The 24,635-nt window shown below is 39.7% G+C and overlaps 1 protein-coding gene and 1 pseudogene across 12 annotated transcripts in view; one reads left to right on the plus strand and one right to left on the minus strand.

Annotated features, from left to right (window-relative positions):
• The window catches only part of ABI1 (abl interactor 1), an 85,239-nt gene that overhangs the window by 22,384 nt on the left and 38,220 nt on the right, over positions 1-24,635 (plus strand). For all 11 annotated transcript variants that reach the window (XM_018057029.1, XM_018057033.1, XM_018057030.1 and 8 more), the window contains exon 2: positions 7,787-7,954. In XM_018057029.1, coding sequence (XP_017912518.1) covers positions 7,787-7,954 — 168 coding nt within the window. The remainder of the gene's footprint in view (positions 1-7,786; positions 7,955-24,635) is intronic.
• On the minus strand, positions 18,117-19,527 carry LOC102177812 (annotated as a pseudogene). The gene has a single exon (XR_001296388.2). The product of XR_001296388.2 is annotated as a transmembrane emp24 domain-containing protein 9 pseudogene (transcript).

Below are 24,635 nucleotides of genomic sequence, written 5' to 3' on the forward strand. Positions count from 1 at the left end.
GTGTAAGCAGCCCTCCCTAAACCTCTGGAGGTTTTTGTGGTGATATGCAATGAGAGGCGTGGAGGTGTTGGTGAGGTCCAGCCAGACCTTGATCTCCTTTGCTCAGCATCCAGCTCTTTTTTTCTGGTTGCTGATGGTTTGGTTAACAGATGCATCAGGCCCACTCACTTGGTGGGAGACCTGCAGCTTCTCAGATCTTGCCAGGAGTCTTTCCTTTGCAGCCACGTTTTTGTAGCTGAATGTGTCAGATGTCTCAAATAGACTCTCGTTGATGACTCTCTGATCTTCCTACTTCCCTTTGGGACCTTCACAGCTTTCCTAGCTAGTCCTATAATTGTGTAAGGTAAAATTCTATAATTATTCTGTAACTCACAGTGGTTCTACTTCCCAGTTTGAATTCTAATTTAATGCATTTTCCTTGTTGGTAAGTATCTAGATTACTTTTATTGACTGCATGGTATTCTAATAATATTTTAAACACTAATCATTGGCCACTTAGGTTGTTTCTAGTTTTTTTGTTTTTTGTTTTTTGCTGTTTTAAACAACGGTGTGGACATTGTTGAACATACAGTTTCTTTGCACTTTGCCTTTTATTTCTTTTGAGTAAGTTCCTAGAAGTGAAGAATATATACATTTTAAAGAACTGTGATACTTATTGTCTAGTTGCATCCTCCAGCAGAATATGAAAGTGTGTGTCCAAGCTGCACTCCTCATCATGGCTTTTTCAGTTTAATTCCTTTTAAGAAGAAATAAGATGATATGAGAAGATAATTAGTCAACATGGAAGGAGTTGATGGAAGGAACCCAGTGTCTTGGACTCCTATGGAACATATTCTGTCAATAATACATTTAACTAATTTTGTGTTTAAATGTAGTTGCTCTTTCTAAAATTGGGTTTTTGCAGGTTTTGCCTGTTTTTAATAAATATAATTCATTGACTGAGGCTATAATTAGGGTAAAACCTAAAATTTCAGAACTGAATTATCTAGTTATTGGAAGTGCCCTGGAGATATAAATTGACCTGTGAAGGTTTGAAAACATAATCTACGTTAGAATTGAATTTGGAATGTTATTTAATGAGGATACTGGCTGCCGTCTGTGGGGTCGCACAGAGTCAGACAAGACTGAAGCGACTTAGCAGCAGCAGCAGCAGCAGCTGTTGATTGTTTTGTATTTGCTCTTCAGTTAAAGAGCATGCGCCACAACTCAGGTTCCTGTCCATCAGCGCTGTGTGACTCAGTAGCCAGCAGAGGTTTTCCCTGGATTCTGCTGGGAATGAAAGGATCATAGGCCTGTGAGCAGTTGCTTAAGTGGGAGGTGGTGGGGAGGAGCTGTGCTGGGGTTACAGTGACTAGGTTTCAACCTGAACTGTTCTGCAAAAAATTTATTCTTTTTGCTGGATATTTGCTGTAACCTGGTAGGGTTTCTTTTTATTTCCTTTTTACTTTTATTGGAGTGGAAATTGTGTTGGAGAAAATTAGATCCTTTCACTCTTAGCTGGGTATTGCGCGTGTACATACTCTGAGCTCTGTGGCTCCAACCAGGATTTGGCCTGTGTGCTCCTCTCAGCCCTTACCACAAAGGGATTCTGGATTCCCTCTGGAAACTTCTCAAGCCAGACCTTTAAGTGGCCTTCAGCAAAATAGATGTTTTGTATTGTGTATATATAACTCTTCCTTACAGGTATTGAAAATTGACATTTTAAATCCTTCTTAATTGACAGAAACCTTAACTTTATAGAGTATATTTTAGCAATTCTAAGAAACTTTCTCCTCACCGCTACATTTTAAAATTTCTGTTCTTGGGATGCATTTTACAATTAATGTTGTCCTTAGAAAGCTATCAGCCAGGCAGCAGTTGTCATTGTTCCCACTTGTATGAATTTGGTTAGTTTTACTGTTGGGATGACTGGATTATTGCAGCCTGTCATCAAACCATTTGAGGAAGGACTAGAGTCAAAACATTTAAAGACCGTTTGAGGAAAGAAAAGAGTCTTGGGTTTTGTCTTTTTTTTTGGTTACCCCCTTGTAAGATAGCACCAGCATCAAAGTTTGCAGAATTGGTGTCAGGAGTTTGGAAGACAATCGTGGAAATAAAGATGGAGTCTTATTTTGAAAGATGTATTGCTTATAGTGGGAAGTTTATAGCATCACCTGTTCTTCTAGCCATTCTGCTTAATCTGAATCTAATCATGAGGAAACAGTCAGACAAATGCAGATTGTAGGACTTCCTATGAGACAGCCAACCTGGAATTTTAAAACAAAATCTGTGTTTTGAAAGAAAAAAAGGTCAGGGTTGATGGGGATGTTCTAGGTTTAGAAACTGAATAGACATGACTGTCAAGAGTTGTGAGCTGTGTTTTGTTGGATCTTGAATCATACAAAATAAAAGATATAAAGGGTTTCTTTTCGAAGTTGGATAAACCTGAAAATGAATCTATAGCTGATATTACTGTATGATTAAGAGTGGCCTTCCTTGGTGGCTCAGACGGTAAAGCGTATGTCTACAATGCAGGAGACCCGGGTTCGATCCCTGGGTTGAGAAGATCCCCTGGAGAAGGAAATGGCAATCTACTCCAGTACTATTGCCTGGAAAATCCCATGGACAGAGGAGCCTGATAGGGTACAGTCCATGGGGTCTCAAAGAGTCGGACATGACTGAGCGACTTCACGTCACTAAGAGTGACATATAAAGCTCACCATCTAAATAAATCCCAAAGAGCATTTTCTGTTAAGTATAAAATAAAATTTCTTCATAAGAAAGCATTCTGACATAATGGAGTTGGCCGGTTTTTCCCTGAGTGATACATAAAAACATTGCATCTGACATAGCTGTTTCGTTGGAGTCATTGAAATATGGTGTCTTTTGGTAGATGTGGGTAATTTTTTAATGAATTACCATGAAATAGCTTCCATTCTGTTAATATAATTGGAAAAACCTTATTTAAATATTTGAAATATTCTGTGGGAAAAATAACTTAATTTGGAAAAGTTTCTGGCAAGTTTGGATTAGAGTTAAGCTGAAAGTTGTTAAAAAGATACGATGTGGTGTCATTTCTACAAAGAGTGGAAGGAAAAGTAAAGACAGAAGCAAGATGGAGAAACTTTTTTAAAAAATGTGTAAGACCCCTGTTTTGTTACCTAAGCAGAATCATTAAACCACTTGCAGTTAAAAGTGCAAGCCGCTCAGTCATGTCAAGTCTTTGCGACCCCACGGACTATACACATACAGTGCATGGAATTCTCCAGACCAGGATACTGAAGTGGTCGCCTTTCCCTTCTTCAGGGGATCTTCCCAACCCAGGGATCGAACCCAGGTCTCCCACTTTGCAGGTGGATTCTTCACCAACTGAGCCACAAGGGAAGCCTTATGTCTTGCAGTTAAGACATGGAGAGAGATTGTTCCTCAGAGCAAGCATAATTTTCTGAACTTCCTGTCAGAGTTTAGGGAAGGGTTCAGGTGAGTGAGAAAAAGAGCACTGTAATTTAACTTCAGCTGTTTTCTGAAATGTTTTTAGGCAGGCTAGTACTACAGGACATGTGCCAGGTCTTTCAGTAGTCGGGCCCTAACTTAGAAATGATGTTCTTAATGTTAGCTTAGAGGTTAATGTTTGGAAATAATGCCACCTCCTGTTTGGTTATTTAGAGGAAGTTGGATTTGAATCTGCATACGTTGATGTCCTGATTAAAATCAGGGTCTTAATATTAGAGGAATTAAAAGGAGAACAGTCAGCTAACAGTTACTGCCATTATTGTGTAGCTATTGAAAATTTTTTTTGTTTGTTTTTTTTATTTTTTAAATTTTAAAATCTTTAATTCTTACATGTGTTCCCAAACATGAACCCCCCTTCCACCTCCTTCCCCACAACATCTCTCTGGGTGATCCCCATGCACCAGCCCCAAGCATGCTGCACCCTGCGTCAGACACAGACTGGCGATTCAATTCTTACATGATAGTATACATGTTAGAATGCCATTCTCCCAAATCATCCCATCCTCTCCCTCTCCCTCTGAGTCCAAAAGTCCGTTATACACATCTGTGTCCTTTTTCCTGTCTTGCATACAGGGTCGTCGTTGCCATCTTCCTAAATTCCATATATATGTGTTAGTATACTGTATTGGTGTTTTTCTTTCTGGCTTACTTCACTCTGTATAATTGGCTCCAGTTTCATCCATCTCATCAGAACTGATTCAAATGAATTCTTTTTAACGGCTGAAAATTATTTTTTTGAAAAAGAATAGTCATAGAACAATAGCACATGGGGAAATGCTCATCATACATTTTTAAATGAAAAAAGCAGGGTTAGTTTTACATTCTTGTAACATAAACACATGTACTTGAGAGACTTGAAGAACTTATACTAAAATGTTAGTAAGGCCCATTTTCATGATGATGCATTAATTTTGTAAATTTCTCTCTCTGTTTAAAAAAAGACAAAAATAAAACCATGTAATTTGTTTTCACCCAGAATGTATTACTTTTTAAGCATACTTATGGTGAGGATGTTCTTGTCTCTTTTGGGCTTCAAGTACTTAGCTGTAATAGAGGGAGAGAGGCTTTTCTTCTGGTCATAGGTGGAAGCTGAGAACGAGGACGAGGAGGTGGGGTCAAAGATAAATGTATGGGTATGAGAGAGATTGCTTATAGCATCACCATTTCCATTTTAAACAGTGAAAAACAAGAGCTTGCTTTGCCTGTTTAGTCACCTTGAGGGGCAGGAAAAGGATGTAATAGGAGTAGGTACTGCTTGAAAAGGTTCTTTCCTCCAGCAAGCAGATCTTAACTCAGTAAAACTTGGTTTCCACAGGTGGATACAGGATGAAGAAGACAGTTTTATATATGGGCTGTTGAGAAAATTCAGTTATCTAAGGAATTTCCTGTTAAGTTCTTGGCCTACACTATTTATTTTGAGTTTAGCTCTTTTAAATAATTAACTTTTCTTTTAAAGCCATATGTTTATTTCCATTTTAAGCAAACTTCATCAGTGGCATAAGACAGGGATGGCAGATTGGTTACAATCACATGTCAGCTCCTGGAGTGATTAGTTAAGAGTGTTTAGACTTTTGGAGGAAGGCTGTTATAATTGATTAACGATGTCTGTTTTAGCTCTGTGAGAAGTCTTCTGATTTATAATCCATTTTGTGTGATCCTTCGGACATATTAAGGCTGCTTGGTTGTTAATACAGCAAAAGTATCAAAGAATGAGGGAGACCAACTATTGAACACTAAACTTAAGTGAAATAGTGAAAACAGTCATTCTTGTGCAGACTTAACTTTTAAATCCATGGTTTAAAGAGGAAATTAACTGTGACTAGAACTGTACTCTCTCCAGTAAGGCCACAATCCATACATGACAGTTGAGCTCTTTAAAATGTGGCTAGTTTGAGAATATGAATTTTAAAATTTTATTTAATTTTAATTATTTTAAATTTAAAAATGGAAACAGTGTACAATGGTTTCTGTTAAGTACAACTTAATTTTTTTGATTCAGTTCAGTTGCTCAGTCGTGTCCAACTCTTTTCGACCCCATGGACTGCAGCACGCCAGGCCTCCCTGTCCATCACCAACTCCCGGAGCTTGCTCAAATTCATGTCCATCCAGTCGGTGATGCCATTATACCAATTTTTTTGGTAGGACTGCATTTTACTTTTAACCATTGCATCTGAACACAAGTGGGAGGCTTTTATGTCTAGGCCTGGAAGTGGCGCCTGTATCTGCTGTTGACAGTACTTAGTTAACACATGCATCACTTCACGTGTATTTCCCCGCCCCACCCCTTGCTGAGGACATGTCACGTCTGTCCTTTTAGCAAATTTCAATTTTACAGTACAGTGTTAGCAACTACAGTCACCATTTAGGCTTTTTTTTTTGTTGGATATTGATATATAAAATGTGATACAGTAAAAATTAAGTTCAGATTAACGTTTTCAGTTTAAATGCAGAACTACAGGTTTTTTCTTGTTACATCAGAATGTTTTTTGAATTATGCCCCAAATCTCAGCTCTCAATGACCTAAACATATTTAATGACTTGCTTTAATCCACACCACCACCACACAAACAGCAGTCTCTGGGTAATAATTCCAAAACTACCATCAGCAATAAAGTGACTGAAAACAGATTCAGTATTTTTCTTTCCTCTTTTAATTGTTTTTGTCCTAAGGATAAACCCCATTAGAAATGTACATCAAACTACTGTGCTTTGAAGCCACTTGTAGGATATTTCCTCTCTGGTTAAGCCACTAATTGGATGCTCATTTGATTAATTTGACATTTAATTTTGGGGAATTCCTTTTTAAAATTTAATTTTGTTTTATAATTGTGTAAATTGTATGCATAGTTGCAAAAAGCAGATCTGAAAACCAGATACGTTTAAAGAATCTTATCCATATTCTTGCCAACCTATTGACCCTTGGCCGCATATGCAATTATTTGTTAAAGATGTTATGTTTTATCATTTTTTCTTAAAAAGTAAAGGAATATGTTTTTGTATCTTTTCTCATTCCATAAGTGGTAGCATTCTGTAAACATTTTTTTTTTTCACCTTAGCAGTATTCTGGAGATTGGGTGTGGTGGTAATAACAGTATCTCTCAACATGACTTCTTAGTGCATTGTAGTACCCTGATGTTTGGAGAGCCCATAATTTATTTGACCAATGCCCCATCAGTGGTTGTATTGGTTGTTTCTAGTCTTTTCCTATTGCAAATAGTGCTGTAATGAATAATTACATATATATTTTTGCCAGTGATTCTTTGAGATTCGTAAAAGTGAGATTGCTGGGACGAAAAATAAGCCTGTGTGTAATTTTGCTGGATATCACCAGCAGAGAGTGTTATCAGAGTCTTTCCCTGCAACTTTGCACAGTACCTTGTCCTGCTTTTAGATTTTTGCTGGGTGGATAGATGAGAAATATTCTCATATTACTTTGCATCTGCATTTCTTTTCTATGATGAGCAAGGTTGAATGTTATTAAACATGGTTAAGAGTGGTTGCATTGCCTTTTTTTTTTTTTTTTATCTGTTTCATTTTTTTTCTATCCTTGGCCTTTTCGTTTTTAGATTCTATATTAATTGTAATATAAGTTGCTGGCTACCCTGCTTGCTCCCCACTCATCCCCTCCCTCACCCTCCTAGAGTTTATCACTTGTCTTTGAATTTTTCTCTGAACTTAGCTTTGAACTTGATCTCTAAACATTTCTTACTGTCTGACTGTGCACTGGAGTTTGGGGAAAACGGATGGGTAAAGGATAGGGTCATAAGATTACAGTAGTTTTTGTGGAGATGAGAAGCTTGGTTCTAATGGTTAACAGTGGTTTGGATTTCTGATGTTCATTGATGTAAACAGGATTGTAAGGTAGAATGGATTTAGTCCATATCATTGTACTAGTGGATGTTGTGATTTTTGTTGTTGTTGTTAAGTTACCGTTTGTTAAGTAGAGCCCTGGGGTGTCATGGATGGTGAGCTCAAAGTTCAACAAAGGACTGTAAGGGAAAGTGAAATGGAGAAATTTATTACTCACAGGTCCTGGAGGAGGTTCATAGCTTGCCTTGAGGGGACCCATGGGGAGGTCAGGGCAGGCAGAGAGTAAGCCAGCAGGACTTGAGGCACCTGCTTTTATTAGGGACAGAGGAGTGCTTTGTGGTTCATCAAACTCGTCTGGTAAATTCTTTGATTCAGTTGGGCTTTTCTATTAAAAAAATATAATTCTAATGCTGCCTTTCTATAGAACAGATGTTTAATGAATGGTAACCAAAATAAATATTGGGCTTTTTTGTTCTTATTTCAGGCTACAGACAAGAGAAAAGCTTTAGAAGAGACCAAAGCCTATACAACCCAATCCCTAGCTAGCGTCGCTTATCAAATAAATGCATTGGCTAACAATGTGCTCCAACTGCTGGACATCCAAGCCTCTCAGCTCCGGAGAATGGAGTCTTCCATCAATCATATCTCACAGGTAACAGCTTGTAAAAAACTTTAAATTCGCATTTAATTAACTAGCAGCATGGTAGGTAGCCTGGAAATATGGATTCCTTACCTGTCTTCTTACTGACTAGTCATTATCACTTTCAACTTTAGGTTTGAGTTCAGTAAGACTATTCTGTGTGTGCATGTCCGTGTGTGTGTGGTAAAATACACACCCCAGTGATTACTGGTCTGGCTTTGTGTTAGTATAATGCCGACCTTACCAAATAACATTGGACAGTGTTCCCTCCTCTTCAGTTTTAAGCAAAGTGTGTGTAGAATTTACTTTCATCTATTAAATTGATTTTCATTCTGGTCTTAATTATTTCTTTCTTTGTCCTTACCCATTTACCCTAAATGCTACATTTACTATGTATGCCTTTTTACTGTAGTAAGGGAGTTTTTGAAAGGCAGTAGATTATATTGTTATTTACTTTAAAAAATTCTAGAGCTTAGCACTAAACCTGTCATAGTCTAAGCATTCAGTAAGTGTTTGTTAAAATTTCTCTTTAGGAAGGATTGGTCTGTATACTATTCGGTACAATACCTGGAAATAGTTAATAAACATTCGAATAGAGAAATAAGTCCCTTGATTATGTCTTTTGGGTGGCATTGAAGGAGTGATGTGTAAGTTGGGGTTTGATGGGAGTCTGTGTATTTGATCATACGGACATGGAGTACAGATGCATTCCAGTCTGAGATAATGCTCTTAGTCATGATGACTTGTTCAGGGTGACTAGGATGTCCGTTTAGAATGAGGAATGTACCTGGAGCTTAGTTTTGAAAGATAAATCTGAAATTCTAAGTTACAATTCATTTCTCTCTGATTTGTTTTCATTGATGAAGCTGAATAATGACCTGCATTATGTTAGTGGAGTGGCTGTATCCTTTTGCTGCTTCTCTTATCTGCTTGGTGGGAAATATACAACTCCTGAATCAGAGCAGCATGCTGAGCAGAAAAAAAGAGTATCCATCTTCCCTCACCATTGTCAGATGGCAGACTGATGTGGTTCAGCCCTGAAGCGAGGATGGGAGTATCCTTCGAAAACTGAAGACTCTGTTCTTACTTTCAAGGCAGACAGCAGGCTATCCTGCCTCTGTTCAATATGCTTTTTGGAGAAATGAATCACCCAAACCCACATTCTGCCTCAGATAATCTATTTGGGGTGTTGAGGAGGCAAACCTCCAAACCCCTCCCTACTAATAACAAAGTTTGGGCTAAACCATATTTTTGTTGTTGTTTAGTCACTGAGTTGTATCCAACTCTTTTTGACCCCATGGATTTTAGCCCACCGGACTCCTCTGTCCCTGGAATTCTCCAGACAAAAATATGGAGTGGGTTACCATTTCCTTCATCAGGAAATCTTCCCAACCTGGGGATTGAATCTGAGCCTCGTGTATTGGCAGGTGGATTCTTTCCCAGCCATCAGGAAGCCCAAACCATATTTTAGTTCTGTCCTGATTAATAGTAATAACAAGACTGCTCTCATCTAACTTAGAATAAAGGCTACGTTTTTCTAAAAAGAGGCTGGAGCCTTCCTTTTTCTGGTCTGATAATAAGAGGTTAGTTTGGGAGTCTCTTTGCAGATCTTCTGACCTTTTGGTTTTCTGTAAGCTGTGCCTCAGGCTACAGCTTGAACCTCCTAGTCAATTGCTGAGTCTTTACAGTTGCCAGTCTTGTTTCAAAGCCTGGAAATGGTTTTTTGCTTCCTATGGTTTTAAACCTCAGATGTCTTAGTGTGATATAAAAGGCCCTTTGGTCTGGTCTCTTCCAACTCGCATCACATTCCTGCCATGCTCAACTTGTTGAAGTCTTCTAAACATAGCATGCAATTTTGTGCCTCTTTTCTGTAATCTGTTTGTCTTACTTGGCATTAACTTTGTTCTGACTCTGTTCTGCTTAACATAAGCACCATCTGAAGTCTTCACTGATTAGCTCAGGGTAGATACTGCTGCTCTCTTTGTGCTATGCCCTCTTACTCGTTCCCCCTGGTGTCAGTGACTTGAGGTCCATGTCTGTCTCCCCCTCCTCTCTTTAAAGGTGAAAAGCATCCTGTGTAAGTACCATGTGTTGATTGTGCCCCAGGAGTTGTTCATCTTTTTATCCTCAGTACATAGTTAACTGGCATGTAAGAGATGATTTTAAAAGTATTTTTTGAATGAGACAGTGTGGTATAGTCTGCTTTGAACTCATAAAGATCTCAGTTTGAATAAAATAGTTCTGCCTGCATGGGATCTGTTCAAATTACCTAACTTTTTCGTGTTTACTTTTGTCATATGCAGAGTTGGCCCAATAGTGCTGATCTTAAAGAGTGAAATAAGGAATTGCATGTAAAGAATTTAGCCTAATACCTGGCTATAAAATGTTGGTGTTATTAGTCATAGCTAACCATCTGTTCTCTTCCCTTTAGTGTTTGGCTTCTCTTGCATTAGCCCTCTAATCAACATTCAGCATTTTCCCTCCATCTTATAAAAAAGCTTTCCTTACCATAACTTTTGAGAGACTACCTTTTCTCTCTTGACAGTTCACAGACTTAAGTTCTTGAATCTGTCATCTTGTGGCAGTTTTCTTCCTCGAAACATATATACGTGTCAGTCCATTGTGGTTTGATTTTGTCTCCTATCCTTGGATGTTGCTTTTGCAAAAAGGAACAGTGATATTTTTGTTCTAAATGTAGAAATACTTTTTCCCACCTCTTCCTTGTTGCTTTTATTTGTGGCATGTGGCAAGTTTGCGATTGTGTCTTGTGTGTTTACCTATTTAATGCCTGTTTCTTCTCTTAGAGGTATATTTAATGATGAAGAAACCTCATTTGTTGGGTTCATCACTGTGTCTTGTCCCCACTGTCTCCCTTAGAGTCTGACAAGGAGTAGATCCTTGAAACTTTAAGTTACCCTGTGGCACTTTTAAAAATCCAGTCTTTTGTGAATGAGGACTATTTGTGAAATAGAGGAGAACAATAGAATGGAAAGGCTAGATATCTCTTGAAGAAAATCAGAGATACCAAGGGAACATTTCATACAGAGTCGGGCACAGTAAAGGACAGAAATGGTATGGACCTAACAGAAGCAGAAGATATTAAGAAGAGGTGGCAAGAATACACAGAAAAACTATCCTGAAAAGATCTTCACAACCCAGATAACCACGATGGTGTGATCACTCATCTAGAGCCAGACATCCTGGAATGTGAAGTCAAGTGGGCCTTAGGAAGCATCACTAGGAACAAAGCTAGTGGAGGTGAGGGAATTCCAGTTGAGCTATTTCAAATCCTAAAAGATGATGCTGTGAAAGTGCTGCACTCAATTATGCCAGCAAATTTGGAAAACTCAGCAGTGGCCACAGGACTGGAAAAGGTCAGTTTTCATTCCAATCCCAAAGAGAGGCAATGCCAAAGAATGCTCAAACTACCACACAGTTGCATTCATTTCACACTCTAGTGAAGTAATATTCAAAATTCTCCAAGCCAGGCTTCAACAGTACATAAACCATGAACTTCCAGATGTTCAAGCTGGATTTAGAAAAGGCAGAGGAACCAGAGATCAAATTGCCAACATCCATTGGATCATTGAAAAAGCAAGAGAGTTCCAGAAAAACATCTACTTCCGCTTTATTGACTACGCTAGAGCGTTTGACTGTGTGGATCACATCAAACTGGAAAATTCTGAAAGAGGTGGGAATACCAGACCACCTGATCTGCCTCTTGAGAAATCTGTATGCAGGTCAAGAAGCAGCAGTGGAATAACAGACTGGTTCCAGATAGGAAAAGGAGTACATCAGGGCTGTATATTGTCACCATGCTTATTTAACTTATATGCAGAGTACATCATAGGAAACGCTGGGCTGGATAAAGCACAAGCTGGGATCAAGATTGCCGGGAGGAATATCAGTAACCTCAGATATGCAGATGACACCACCCTTATGGCAGAAAGAGAAGAACTAAAGAGCCTCTTGATGAAAGTGAAAGTGGAAGGTGAAAAAGTTGGCTAACATTCAGAAAACTAAGATCATGGCATCTGGTCCCATCACTTCATGGCAAATAGATGGGGAAATAGTGTCAGACTTTATTTTGGGGGGCTCCAAAATCACTGCAGATGGTGACTGCAGCCATGAAATTAAAAGATGCTTACTCCTTGGAAGAAAAGTTATGACCAACCTAGACAGCATATTAAAAAGCAGAGACACTACTTTGCCAACAAAGGTCTGTATAGTCAAGCTATGATTTTTTCCAGTAGTCATGTATGGATGTGAGAGTTGGACTATAAAGAAAGCTGAGCACTGAAGAATTGATGCTTTTGAACGGTGGTGTTGGAGAAGACTCTTGAGAGTCCCTTGGACTGCAAGGAGATCCAACCAGTCCATCCTAAAGGAAATTAGTCTGAATATTCATTGGAAGGACTGATACTGATGCTGAAACTCCCAATACTTTGGCCGCCTGATGCGAAGAACTGACTTATTGGAAAAGACCCTGATGCTGGGAAAGATTGAAGGCAGGAGGAGAAGGGGACGACAGAGGATGAGATGGTTGGATGGCACCACCGACATGATGATCATGAGTTTGAGTAAACTCCAGGAGTTGGTGGTGGACAGGGAGGCCTGGTATGCTGCAGGCCATGGGTTTGCAGAGTCAGACATGACTGAGTGACTGAACTGAACTAACCACTGTTGTGTTTAGAAAGTTCTCCATTTCAAAGGAAAATGAACATACCTTAGTGTAAATTTTGAATTATCATTTATTTGATGCAGAATCTTAAATATAGTACTCATTGTGATCACCAAATACATTTTTGCCCTCTTGTTCCCTGAGAAAGTCCAAGTATGAAGAATTAAGAGGATGAAATGGATTAGGTCCTTTAATTAGATATTATCAGTGTCTGCGTTTATCTCCACACTTGGACTCTGTGTTGCAGTTCTTGTGAAATAGCCAGGCAGGAGCCGGTCAATAAGTAAGAGTGCGAATTGACTTTTACCATTAAGAGGAAAATCTCTTTGCCTATTACTTTCATTAAAAACGCACCCATACCTCTATCAAATGATATCATGTCAGTTCTTAAACGTTGCCTGCAGGACAAAGGCTGGATGGTTGATGGTATCAACATAAGCTCAGTCTTGTCTCCCCTTGCCTCTCTAGCTTCATTCTGTCTCTCCCTCCCCTCCCTACTTTTGGCTTCACACCTCCTCATTCACATAGTGCTTTAGCAGCGTGTCTTTGTTGTGGCCAGTCCCTTTGCTTGAAATGGGTACCTACTCGATTTGCTCTGCCTAACTCCTGGTCACTCTTCAACTTCAGTTTAATTGCCTTGGCCTCGTGGAAAGCATTTCATTGGTTCCAGAAGAGTAGATTTGATCTTTCCTAGTAACTTCTGTCGGAGAAGGCAATGGCACCCCACTCCAGTACTCTTGCCTGGAGAATCCCATGGACAGAGGAGCTTAGTGGGCTGCAGTCCATGGGGTCGCTAAGAGTCGGACACGACTCAGCGACTTCACTTTTACTTTTCACTTTCATGCGTTGGAGAAGGAAATGGCAACCCACTCCAGTGTTCTTGCCTGGAGAATCCCAGGGACGGGGGAGCCTGGTGGGCTGCCGTCTCTGGGGTCGCACACAGTCGGACGCAACTGAAGTGACTTAGCAGCAGCAGCAGCAGCACTTCTGTGCCTGCTGCTATATGACAGGTAACTTCTGTTTGATCTTCCTTGATTTTTCTCTCCCCTTTGGTCTTTGTCCTGGGAGGCTTACCATATGGATTATGTCCATGGGCATCTGCGACTTCTGGCTTCAGAGAGAGTGCAGCCAGTGTGGACGTGGGCAGGTCAGCAGCAGTGAGGAAGGAAAGCTCAGAACATTTATTAAGCTGGTTTCTTCCCAGTGGACTGGCTGTCTCCAGGACAAGTCTGTGTTCCTCACAAGGTGGCCCTGTCTGGGTGACTTCTTCCTCCTCATTCTGGTGATCCTCCTGCCCTTGTCCTTTTGGATTTAGGATTTTAGCTCTTTCTGCTGAGAACATTGGCTCCTGTACCTACTTCTGTTCCCCATCCCTTCCCATTCCTTTGTGTTTAGTCCCTCTGTTATAAATGGTCTTTGAATTTTTCTAATTGGAATATTTCACCAGTTTCTGATTGGAAGTCTGGCTAATGCATCCCAGCTTGTTATGTCTCATACTGGGCCAATCTCTTTTCTCCTGTTTTTGCCTTTGCTGTCACTTAGGGAAGCAGGAGGCTCAGCTGATGAAGTTCTAGAGCACTCTGTTTACACTTTAGCGAGGTTAGTGCTGCTTTTGTTTATATTACATATTGAGGTTCTGTGTAAGCGTTGACTTAAAATTAGGACGAACAGTAAAAACGGTTTGGAGGTTAGTGACTGGACTGCAAGAATAAAAATCTTAAAATCTTTTTAACAGCATTTAAGGTTCTTTAAGAGGCCTGGCACCTGCCTTTATTTTCGGCTTTATTGCTTATTACTAACCCATCTAGGATTTTTAAGTTCTAGGGATAAAAGTCTCTCTGCATACATGACTCATATTGTTACAGGCATGTTTCATGTGGTCATGTCCCTTCCACTCATCATTGAGGTCTTACCCTGAATTTTATTGAAGGGAGATTTTCCCCAGTGCCCCTTTCTGCCCTGTCTCCTACCTGTGCACATATTATTAGAATTGTCTGCTGATTGTTTTTACAGCATCCTATAGTTCCCTTTCAAAGCATTTATTATTAGAATTACCTAGTTAATTTGTCCTGTTCCTTTGCCTTCCACGGGGTTCTGCTATGATCATCCCAGTGCGTAGCATGCGTGCATCCATTAATTTCAACAAATAAAAGGGAAGGAGATTATAGTGGAAGGTCACAGAGTCTCTTTAGAGAAGCTCAATGCAAGAGACTTCAGAGTTACTGGAATTTGTTACAGTTTTGAATGGGGCCTGTCCCCTTTTAATTTCAATTGATGGGGAAAAAAAATCATTGTATCCTTATCTTAGAGAAATTTTTCTTGGTTGTGTTCCTTCATAGGTTAATGGAACATTGATTGCTAAATACCTCTGAATCAATGAACTTAAAAAAAAAAATCTTGCTCTCATTTTTGTGAGTAAGTAGTAAAGATGACTTAAGATATTTTCTTTGGAGGGGAAGGAACGACAATTTTAAACTCACAGAAAATTGCAAGTATAGGACAAAGAACTTTTTTGTTTCAGACTGTTTAAGAATAACCTGCTGCTATGGTGCCCCATCAGTCCTGAAATCTTGGGTGTGTATTTTCTAGACACAAATACATGCTACTGCATAGCTGTTAAATCAGGTGTTTAACATGGATATATTACTACTCTCTACTCAAATTTCTACTTCAGTCTGTCAGTTTGTTCAGTAACTTTATGGGAAATTGAGCCAGTTCGGAAGCATTTAATTATCCTGTCTCCTCAGCCTTCTTCAGTCTGCCACTGTTCCTCAGTCTATGCGTGACTTTACCTGACCTTGATACTTTTGAAAACTATAGACCAGTTCATTTGTAGAATGTCGGTATGAGTATGTTTAATGTTTCTTCATGAGTAAATTCATGTGATAAAGAGACTTTGGAGGCAGTAGCTTCCTATTTAAAAACCACTTTCATTGTCTTAATTTTTTTAAGAAAACTTTTTTGCTTAGTTTTAAGTCTTTTTCTAAGTGTTTCTAGCATTAGGGCTTGTAAATTCATAATAATATCTAAAGATAGAGGAATTCTATTAAAGAATCTGGCATGACACACATCAAGGCATAACACCCCTAAGAATGTTTTGTTATGTTAGAGATCCAGCAAAATTTATTGTCATAGGAATTTTTATTTCAACTTGTCAAAAATGATTAACTGTGCTGTATTTTGCCATTAAGATCATTGCACATTTAAAAATCCTTTGGTCTCTGAGTTGCAAGTGGTACTTGAGAACTTCTAAGGCATAAATAAATGTACTTAATTGTGGCAGAAATTATTTCTAAAATAACCCTCTTGGTTAAAAACAAATTGTGTGCATTTTAGCTCTGAAATAATTTGAAAATCCAAATGAAGGCATTAGACCGCTGTTCTAAGCCTATTTTTAGTTATATTTCCTTTGAGCTGATTTCCTTTCTAGCCACCTGCAGTTTTATGTGCAGTCACACGTGTTCATTTTTTCTAAAATTGTCCCCTCCCTTTTCCAAGCTTGGCATGAAAGTAGCTTCTCTAATGTTTTTAGTTTGTTGTTTTCGAAGAGCAAAGTATAAATTATAAAACCTCCATTGAGGAAATTCATGTAAAACTGTTTTTGATGAAAGACAGCATTAATATGGAATAAAATACTCTCTGGCCCTAGAGTTCTTAAAAACTACAGCCTATTTTGTCTTGATACTGTTGATATACTCCATGTTAACATACAGAATATATCCTTCCCTTTCTTTTACTTTCAACTTTTTCCAGTTAAGATTTGCCTCTTCTAAGAATAACTGGACTTTACAAAAAATACAGTGTGGGAGTTCACTTGTAGGCTAGTGGCTAGCATTCCTCCCAGCTTTCACTGCCATGGCCCAGGTTCAATCCCTCGATGGGGAGCTGACATCCCACAAGCCAACAATAAAAAATTAAAAACAAAAATAGTGTAACATTTCTTTTAACTGGGGCATTTATTGCATATACACTTAATGTAGTTATTGAACTATTTGGATTCAGATGAGCCACCATTATTTTCTACCTTTTATTCATGTCATCTATTCCATTGGTTTCCTTTCTTCTGGATTAACGTTCTCTTTCGGGTTAACATTCTCTGGAGGCCTTACTGTGTAAGTGTGCACGTGTGTGTATGTGCATATATGTGTGCACGCATACATGTGTATATGTGTGCATATATGTGTGCACATATATGCATGTATGTGTATATGTATGTGCACATGTGTGTGCTGCCTCCTGCTTATGGTGATTGTTTCCTTACGTGTTTTATAAACTTTGGTTGTGAGCCCGTCTTAAGATATCATCTTTGACATCTCTCTGCATGCTGAGGGTGATTCGTTGGTAAGATAATTGAAGACGTATTCCTAGACAGTTTTATTCTGTTATTCTGTCAGGTGTTCTTGGGGTACGATCAATCAAGGACTATTGAGTTTTGTACCTGAAAACATGGGAACTTGTTATACTTTCTTGGATAACTGCCCTCCCCCTCCCCCTCAGGGGTGGGTGTGTGTGTGTGTGTGTGTGTGTGTATTAGTTTCCTAAACACTCTTGTGATGACATAAGCTCATATCAGTAATCGATAATCTTTCTGTCTCAAGATTCTTAATCACATCTGCAGAGATCCTTTTGCCATGTCACTTCTACCTTCCCACATTCAGCAAACCAAGGCCTTCTATTTTGTTCCCATTTGAAAGAGAAAGTGTTAGTCGCTTTGTGACCCCATAGATTGTAGCCTGCCAGGCGCCTCTGTCCATGGAATTCTCCAGGCAAGAATACTGAAATGGGTAGCCATTTCCTACTCCAGGGGATCTTCCTGACCCAGGAATTGAACTGGGGTCTCCTGTATTGCAGGCAGATTCTTTACCAGCTGAGCTACCAGGGAAGCCCTTGTTCCCATTTGGTGTAAGTCTTAAGTCTGTTAGTGGCCAGCAAACCTCTGTGGAGTAACTTCTTTGATGTTTTCTGTTCTGATCTTTAGTCCCCCCTTCTCCCTCCTCCCTGGATTTTGTTTGCTGTATTTAATATTGGACTCTGACTTTTTAAAGAATCTATCAATTATGTTTAGGTAGTTCATAACTGGGAGAGTTTGGAGGTATCTAATCTGCCATATTGCCTCAGTTGGTATTCCTTTTTGTTTTCCTGTTATCTTTTAATTTTAAATGCTTTTAATTTAGCCTTAAAAAAAAAAAAAAACAACCCCCAAAACCTCAGTGAATCTCATCTTTGAACAAGCTTGTCATTTAACTGTGGTTAAAGTCAGTTTCTCTTCTTTGAGTACTCTGTTTTGCTCTTATTGACAAACTGCCTTTTTTGTTTTAATCTGACCCCACCTGTCCTGGGTTATTCTGATCCTGATGCTCAACCAGACCAAGACTCTCTTTTTATTACTTCCTGTTTCTATTCTTGACTGGTCAAGTGGTTCTCTTTCAATACAAATTTGTGTTTTCTATTTTTCTGTCTTGTTTGAGCTAAAGGCATATAGATATTATTCTCTTTTTTTTTTTCCCAATTTTTTTTTAAATTGGGAAACCAATGTAACAAACCTAGATTATTGAAAATGAAATCAGTAACTAAGACTCTGCAGGCCCCATCCCCAACCAGCACCAAGGCCTCTGCTTGGCCTGACCCAAGTTTCTTTAGTCCCCAAAAGAACAACCACGTAAAGAACCTGGGGTCAACCTCAGGGCTACTTTCCCACATTGCAACTCCCTATACCCCACCCTCAATTGACACACACCCCGGACCAGCAGGCTGGGTCTAGGGCCAAGGAGGGAATAGTGAGGTTTCCTGGGTGGCAGGGAATCACAGCTATGCCCCGGTCTGGTCAAAATTCCAAGTTAGCAAAGGAAGACTGGCTTGCCCACCCACTCCCCTCCCCCCAGTCACCCCAGACAACAGGCTCCCATCCCTGATCAGTAACACTGTGATTCTGAGGTGTCAGTAGGGCTCCCGGTGGCTTCACCAGATAACTGCAAAGGGCCCGGGGAGGGGGCAGGCATTTACCCAACCACTTGATCAGTATTAGCCAGCCAAGCTGCTGCCCTCGGCTTGGGCTGTGGCCCCTCTCCCCTCCAAATACCCATGGCTGGAAACCAGTCCTCCTGCCAGACAGAAGTCAGTCCAGGAGGTCCTTTCTTCCCCAGCCAGGGAGGAAGGCTGGCCTGGGAAGCCTGGGATGGCTACACCAGCTTCTTGGCTTCAAAGACACTCTTGAGGTGTCTCATCTGCCAGACACCGATGGCTACAAGGATGAGGGTCTGCAGGATGGACCACCACAGCACCCTTTGGATGGTGCTCTCGCTGGTCTGCCGGAAGCATTCCTCTCGGCACCGCTGGTGGTTCTGCTCTTTCTGGATCTGCTCCACTTGCTCGACCAGCTGTCGCACTCGTAGCTGCAGCTCACTCAACGTGTCTTTGGCAGCAATTTCTGCATAGTTGTTGGCATGTTCACCTGCCTGGATGTCCAGGTGAACTCTCAGCATGCCTCCAGCAAAGAGAGAGAACTTGGTGGAATTAGAGTGAAGACAGATCTGATGCTCGCCAGGGGTCTGGGAGGTGAAGGTGAATCTGGCTTCAGAGCCATACTGCCGGGCCAGGATAACTTTATCCTCTGGGTCTTTAACCTCCACGAACATGCCAAGCCCAGGGGTGGCCGGCTGGTACTCCTCTTGCTGCTTGTCATACAGCTGCATCCGGTAGTTCCCTATAACTATGGTCTCGTCCAGAATCTCCTCAATAAAGCACTTTTTTTCCATCTCCCCAATGTGGAAGTATAGCGCGCCTCCGCGGGCCGCAAGCCACAGCAGTAGGAGGAGGACCTGAATGATCCTACCCAACCAGGACCCAGGGCAGAGCCCGACGACCCACAAGCTCCGCTCAGCAGCCATCTTGCCCCACCTCAGATGTTATTCTCTACTGAGCAGTTATCACTGGACTGGGTTTCACAATTCCCTCCTCCTGTCTGATAGTATGTGAGTGTGCCCAGGCCAGTCAGATACTACCAGAGGATTACAGTGAAAAGCTGAGATCTGTTTTGCCCCTTTCTATACTCAGTCTTGTTCTCTAGAGCACTTTAATAGGAACTACTGCGTATCAGGCCTGCAATGCAGTAGACCCTGGGTTTGATCCCTGGGTTGGGAAGATCCCCTGAAGAAGGGAATGGCAACCTTTTCCAGTATTCTTGCCTGGAGAATCCCATGGACACAGGAGCCTGGTGAGCCACAGTCCATGGGGTTGCAAAGAGTTGACACCACTGAGCGACTAAGACAGAACTGTGTATCAGATGTTTTACGCATGTGAACACCTGTGAGTTAATTCACCCTCACAACAACCCCACTTCCCAGATGAAAAAACTGATGCTCACAGAGGTTATTTGGCTTGTTCAGCCATACATCTATTAAATGGCATTATTTGAACCAGGAAGTCTGGCTTTAGAATCTGCTTTATTGTCACTATGCTGGACTGCTTTGGTTTTAGAATGAAAACTATTTTCCCTCCATACTTTGAAAGGCAGGATAGTCCATTTCTTCTAGCTGCCAGTATTGTCACTGAGATGTCTGATGCGTCTGATTCTTTGTATGTAACTTGCCTTTTTCTCTCTGAAAACTTTGGAATATTTATTCTTATTAGCTGTGATATTTTGAAATTTCACAGGGATATAACTTGGTCTTTTGAAAGTACATTATGCTGGTATTTGGGGGATATGCTCCTGTATTTTGGGGTGCTATGTGTTTGTTATTTCTTTAATTTGTTTTCCTGTATATTCTGGGAATATTCATAGATTCATATATTCCCATTTTTTTCTAGATTCAGATATTAGACCTTTTAAATTAATGTTTTGGTGCTGTTTTCCTTTTTTGTTTCTTTACCTTTGGAAGACATCTCAAAAATAAATTCCAGTGTATCAGTTACTGTTCTTTCTAATGTTTCAGAATGTTTGTTTCTTTTTCACAAGTTGGGTTTTTGTCAATGAATTATCTTTTATGCTTCATATAATATGTACATATATATTTCATGTAATGTAAATCCTTTTCCGAAAAGGATTCCTCTAATCTGTACAAAATCCAGGGGGGAGTTCCTTCTTTTTAGTCTTTGTTTTACTTTAGGTCTTCCCTCACCCTGCCCTGCTGTGTTGTCTCAGATGATCTGGTGGTTCTAGTCTGCTTCTGTTTAAGAATGAGGAACTAAAATGCTTAAGTAGAAACTATAAATATGTGACGGAGACTGTCACTTGGTGGTGTGAGCAGGCCTTACCCAAATCTAATAGACAGTTAGTTCTCCAGCTTTTAGCTCTGTTCCTCACTTTTTAAAAAAAATTTTTTATTGAAGGATCATTGCTTTACTGAATTTTGTTTTCTATCCAACCCCAACATGAATCAACCATAGGTATCCATATATCCCTTCCCTTTTGAAGCCCCCTCCCATCTTCCACCCCATCCCACCCCTCTCGGTTGATACAGAGCCCCTGTTTGAGTTTCCTGAGCCATATAGCAAATTCCCATTGGCTATCTATTTTATATGTGGTAATGTAAGTTTCCATGTTACTCTTTCCATACATCTCACCCTCTCTTCCCCTTGCCCCAAGTCCATAAGTCTGTTCTCTATGTGTTTCTCCACGGCTGCCCTGTAAGTAAATTCTTCAGTACCATTTTTCTAGATTCCACGTATATGCATTAGAATACGATATTTATCTTTCTCTTTCTGACTTACTTCACTCCCTATGATAGGTTCTAGGTTTATCCACCTCATTAGAACTGACTCAAAGGCGTTCCTTTCTATGGCCGAGTAATATTCCATTGTGTATATGTCCACAACTTCTTTATCCATTCATCTGTTGATGGACATCTAGGTTGCTTCCATGTTCTAGCTATTATAAATAGTGTTGCAATGAACAATGAGATACATGTGTCTTTTTCAATTTTGGTTTCCTCAGGGTATATGCCTAGGAGTGGGATTGTTGGGTCATATGGTAGTTTTATTCCTAGTTTTTAAAGGAATTTCCATACCGTCTTCCATAGTGACTGTATCAGTTTACATTCCCACCAACAGTGCAAGAGCATTCTCTTTTTCTCCACAACTTCTCCAGCATTTATTGTTTGTAGACTTTTTGATGATGGCCATTCTGACTGGTGTGAGGTGATGTCTCATTGTAGTTTTGATTTGCGTTTCTCTAATAATGAACGATAAAGGACTTCCCTGGTGGCTCAGATGGTAAAGTGTCTGCCTACAGTGCAGGAGATCTGGGTTCGATCCCTGGGTCGGGAAGATCCCCTGGAGAAGAAAATGGCAACCCATTCCAGTACTCTTGCCTGAAAAATCCCATGGATGGAGGAGCCTGGTAGACTACAGTCCATGGGGTCACAAAGAGTCAGACACGACTGAGTGACTTCACTTCACTTAATAATGAGTGATGATGAGCATCTTTTCATGTGTTTGTTAGCCATCTGTATGTCTTCTTTGGAGAAATGTCTGTTTAGGTCTTTTTCACACTTTTTAATTGGGTTCTTTGTTTTTCTGGTATTGAGTTGTATGAGCTGCTTGTATATTTTGGAAATTAATCCTTTGTCAGTTGTTTCATTTACTATTATTTTCTCCCATTCTGAGGGTTGTCTTTTCACCTTGCTTATAGTTTCCTTTGCTGTGCTTTAAGTTTAATCGGGTCCTGCTTGTTTACTTTTGTTTTTATTTCCGTTACTCTAGGAGGTGGGTCATAGAGGATCTTGCTTTGATTTATGTCATCGAGTGTCCTGTTTTCCTCGAAGAGTTTTGTAGTTTCTGGTCTTAAATTTAGGTCTTTAATCCATTTTGAGTTTACCTTTGTGTATGGTGTTTGGAAGTGTTCTAATATCATTCTTTTACATGTAGCTGTCCAGTTTTCCCAGCACCATTTATTGAAGAGGCTGTCGTTGCTCCATTTATACTCTTGCCTTCTTTGTCAAAAATAAGGTACCATTGGGCGCATGGGGTTATTTCTGGGCTTTCTGTCTTGTTCCATTAGTGTATATTTTTGTTTTTGTGCCAGTACCATACTGTCTTGATGACTGTAGCTTTGTAGTATAATCTGAAGTCAGGAAGGTTGAGTCCTCCAGCTCCATTCTTCTTTCTCAGGACTGCTTTGGCTATTTGGGTCTTTTGTGTTTCCATATGAATTTTGAAATCTTTTGTTCTAGTTCTGTGAAAAATGCCATTGGTAATTTGATAGGGATCACATTGAATCTGTAGATTGCATTTGGTAGTATAGTCATTTTCACGATATTGATTCTTCCTACCTAGGAACTTGGAATATCTCTCCATCTGCTTATGTCATCTTCGATTTTTTTCATTAGTGTCTTATAATCTTTTGTGTACAGTTCTTTTGTCTCCTTAGGTGAGTTTATTCCTAGATATTTAATTCTTTTTGTTGCCGTAGTGAGTGGGATTGATTCCTTAATATCTCTTTCTGATTTTTCATTGTTAGTATATAGAAATGCAAGTGATTTCTGTGTATTGATTTTGTATTCTGCAACTTTGCTAAATTCACTGATTACCTCTAGTAATTTTCTGAAATTTTCTTTAGGGTTTTCTGTGTCCGGTATCATGCCATCTGTGAACAGTGAGAGCTGTACTTTTCCGATCTGGATTCCTTGTATATCTTTTTCTTCTCTGATTGCTGTAGCTAGGACTTCCAGAACTATGTTGAATAATAGTGGTAAAAGTGGACACCCTTGTCTTGTTCCTGATCTTCGAGGGACTGCTTTCAGTTTTTCACTGTTGAGAATAATGTTTGCTGTAGGCTTATCATATATGGTGTTTACTGTATTGAGGAAGGTTCCTTCTATGCCCATTGTTTGAAGAGTTTTCATCATAAATGGGTGCTGAATTTTGTCCAAATTTTTTTCTGCATCTATTGAGATGATCATATGGTTTTATCTTTCAATTTGTTAATATGGTATATCACATTGATTGATTTGTGTATATTGAAGAATCCTTGCATTCCTGGAATAAACCCAACTTGATCATGGCATATGAGCTGTTTGATGTGTTGTTGGATTCTGTTTGCTAAAGTTTTGTTGAGGATTTTTACATCTATATTTTTGCATTTATGTTGCAATACATTGATATTGGCCTGTAGTTTTCTTTTTTGTGTGTGTTGTCTTTGATGGTGGCCCCATAGAATTGAGTTTGGAAGTGTTCCTTCCTCTGCAATTTTTTTGAAAGAGTTTTAGAAGGATAGGCATTAGCTCTTCTCTAAATGTTTGGTAGAATTCTCCTGTGAAGCCACCTGGTCCTGGGCTTTTGGTTTTTGGGAGATTTTTGATCACAGCTTCAATTTCAGTGCTTGTAATTGGGTTGTTCATAATTTCTATTTCTTCCTGGTTTAGTCTTGGAAGATTGAACTTTTCTAAGAATCTGTCCATTTCTTCCAGGTTATCCATTTTATTGCCATATAGTCATTCATATTAGTCTCTTATAATCCTTTGTATTTCTGCATTGTCTGTTTTAACCTCTCCTTTGTTACTCAGTTTTAAAAGAGAAACAGTTGTATTGAGATAGAATTCACATACCATACAGTTTACCAACTTAAAGTGTATAGTTCAGTGGCTTTTGTTATATTCATGGAGTTGCACATGCATCACCACAAAAATTTTAGAGTATCGTAATTACGTCAAAAGAAACTTCCATCCTTCTTAGCTCTCACTCCTCAGTCCCTGCCTTCTCTCTCCACCTAGCCCTCGCAGGTGGTCGTTTACTTTTTTCCCTATCGATTGCCTGTTCTGGGTATTTCACAGAAATGCTGTCATGTAGTAAGTGGTCGTTTGTGATGTCTTCTTTCACTTAGCATGATGTTTTCAAAGCTCGTCCATATTGGAGCACGTGCCAGTGCGGATTCCTTTTTACTTCCAAATAGTATTCTATTTTGTGGATATAGCAAATGTATCTATTTATAAGTTAATGAATATTTTATTTTTTCCAATTGGGGGTATTAACGGATAACACTGCTGTGAACATCTGTGTACCAGTTTCTCTGTGGAC

The sequence above is a fragment of the Capra hircus genome, chromosome 13 (genome assembly GCF_001704415.2).
Source record: "Capra hircus breed San Clemente chromosome 13, ASM170441v1, whole genome shotgun sequence".
Lineage (NCBI taxonomy): Eukaryota > Metazoa > Chordata > Mammalia > Artiodactyla > Bovidae > Capra > Capra hircus.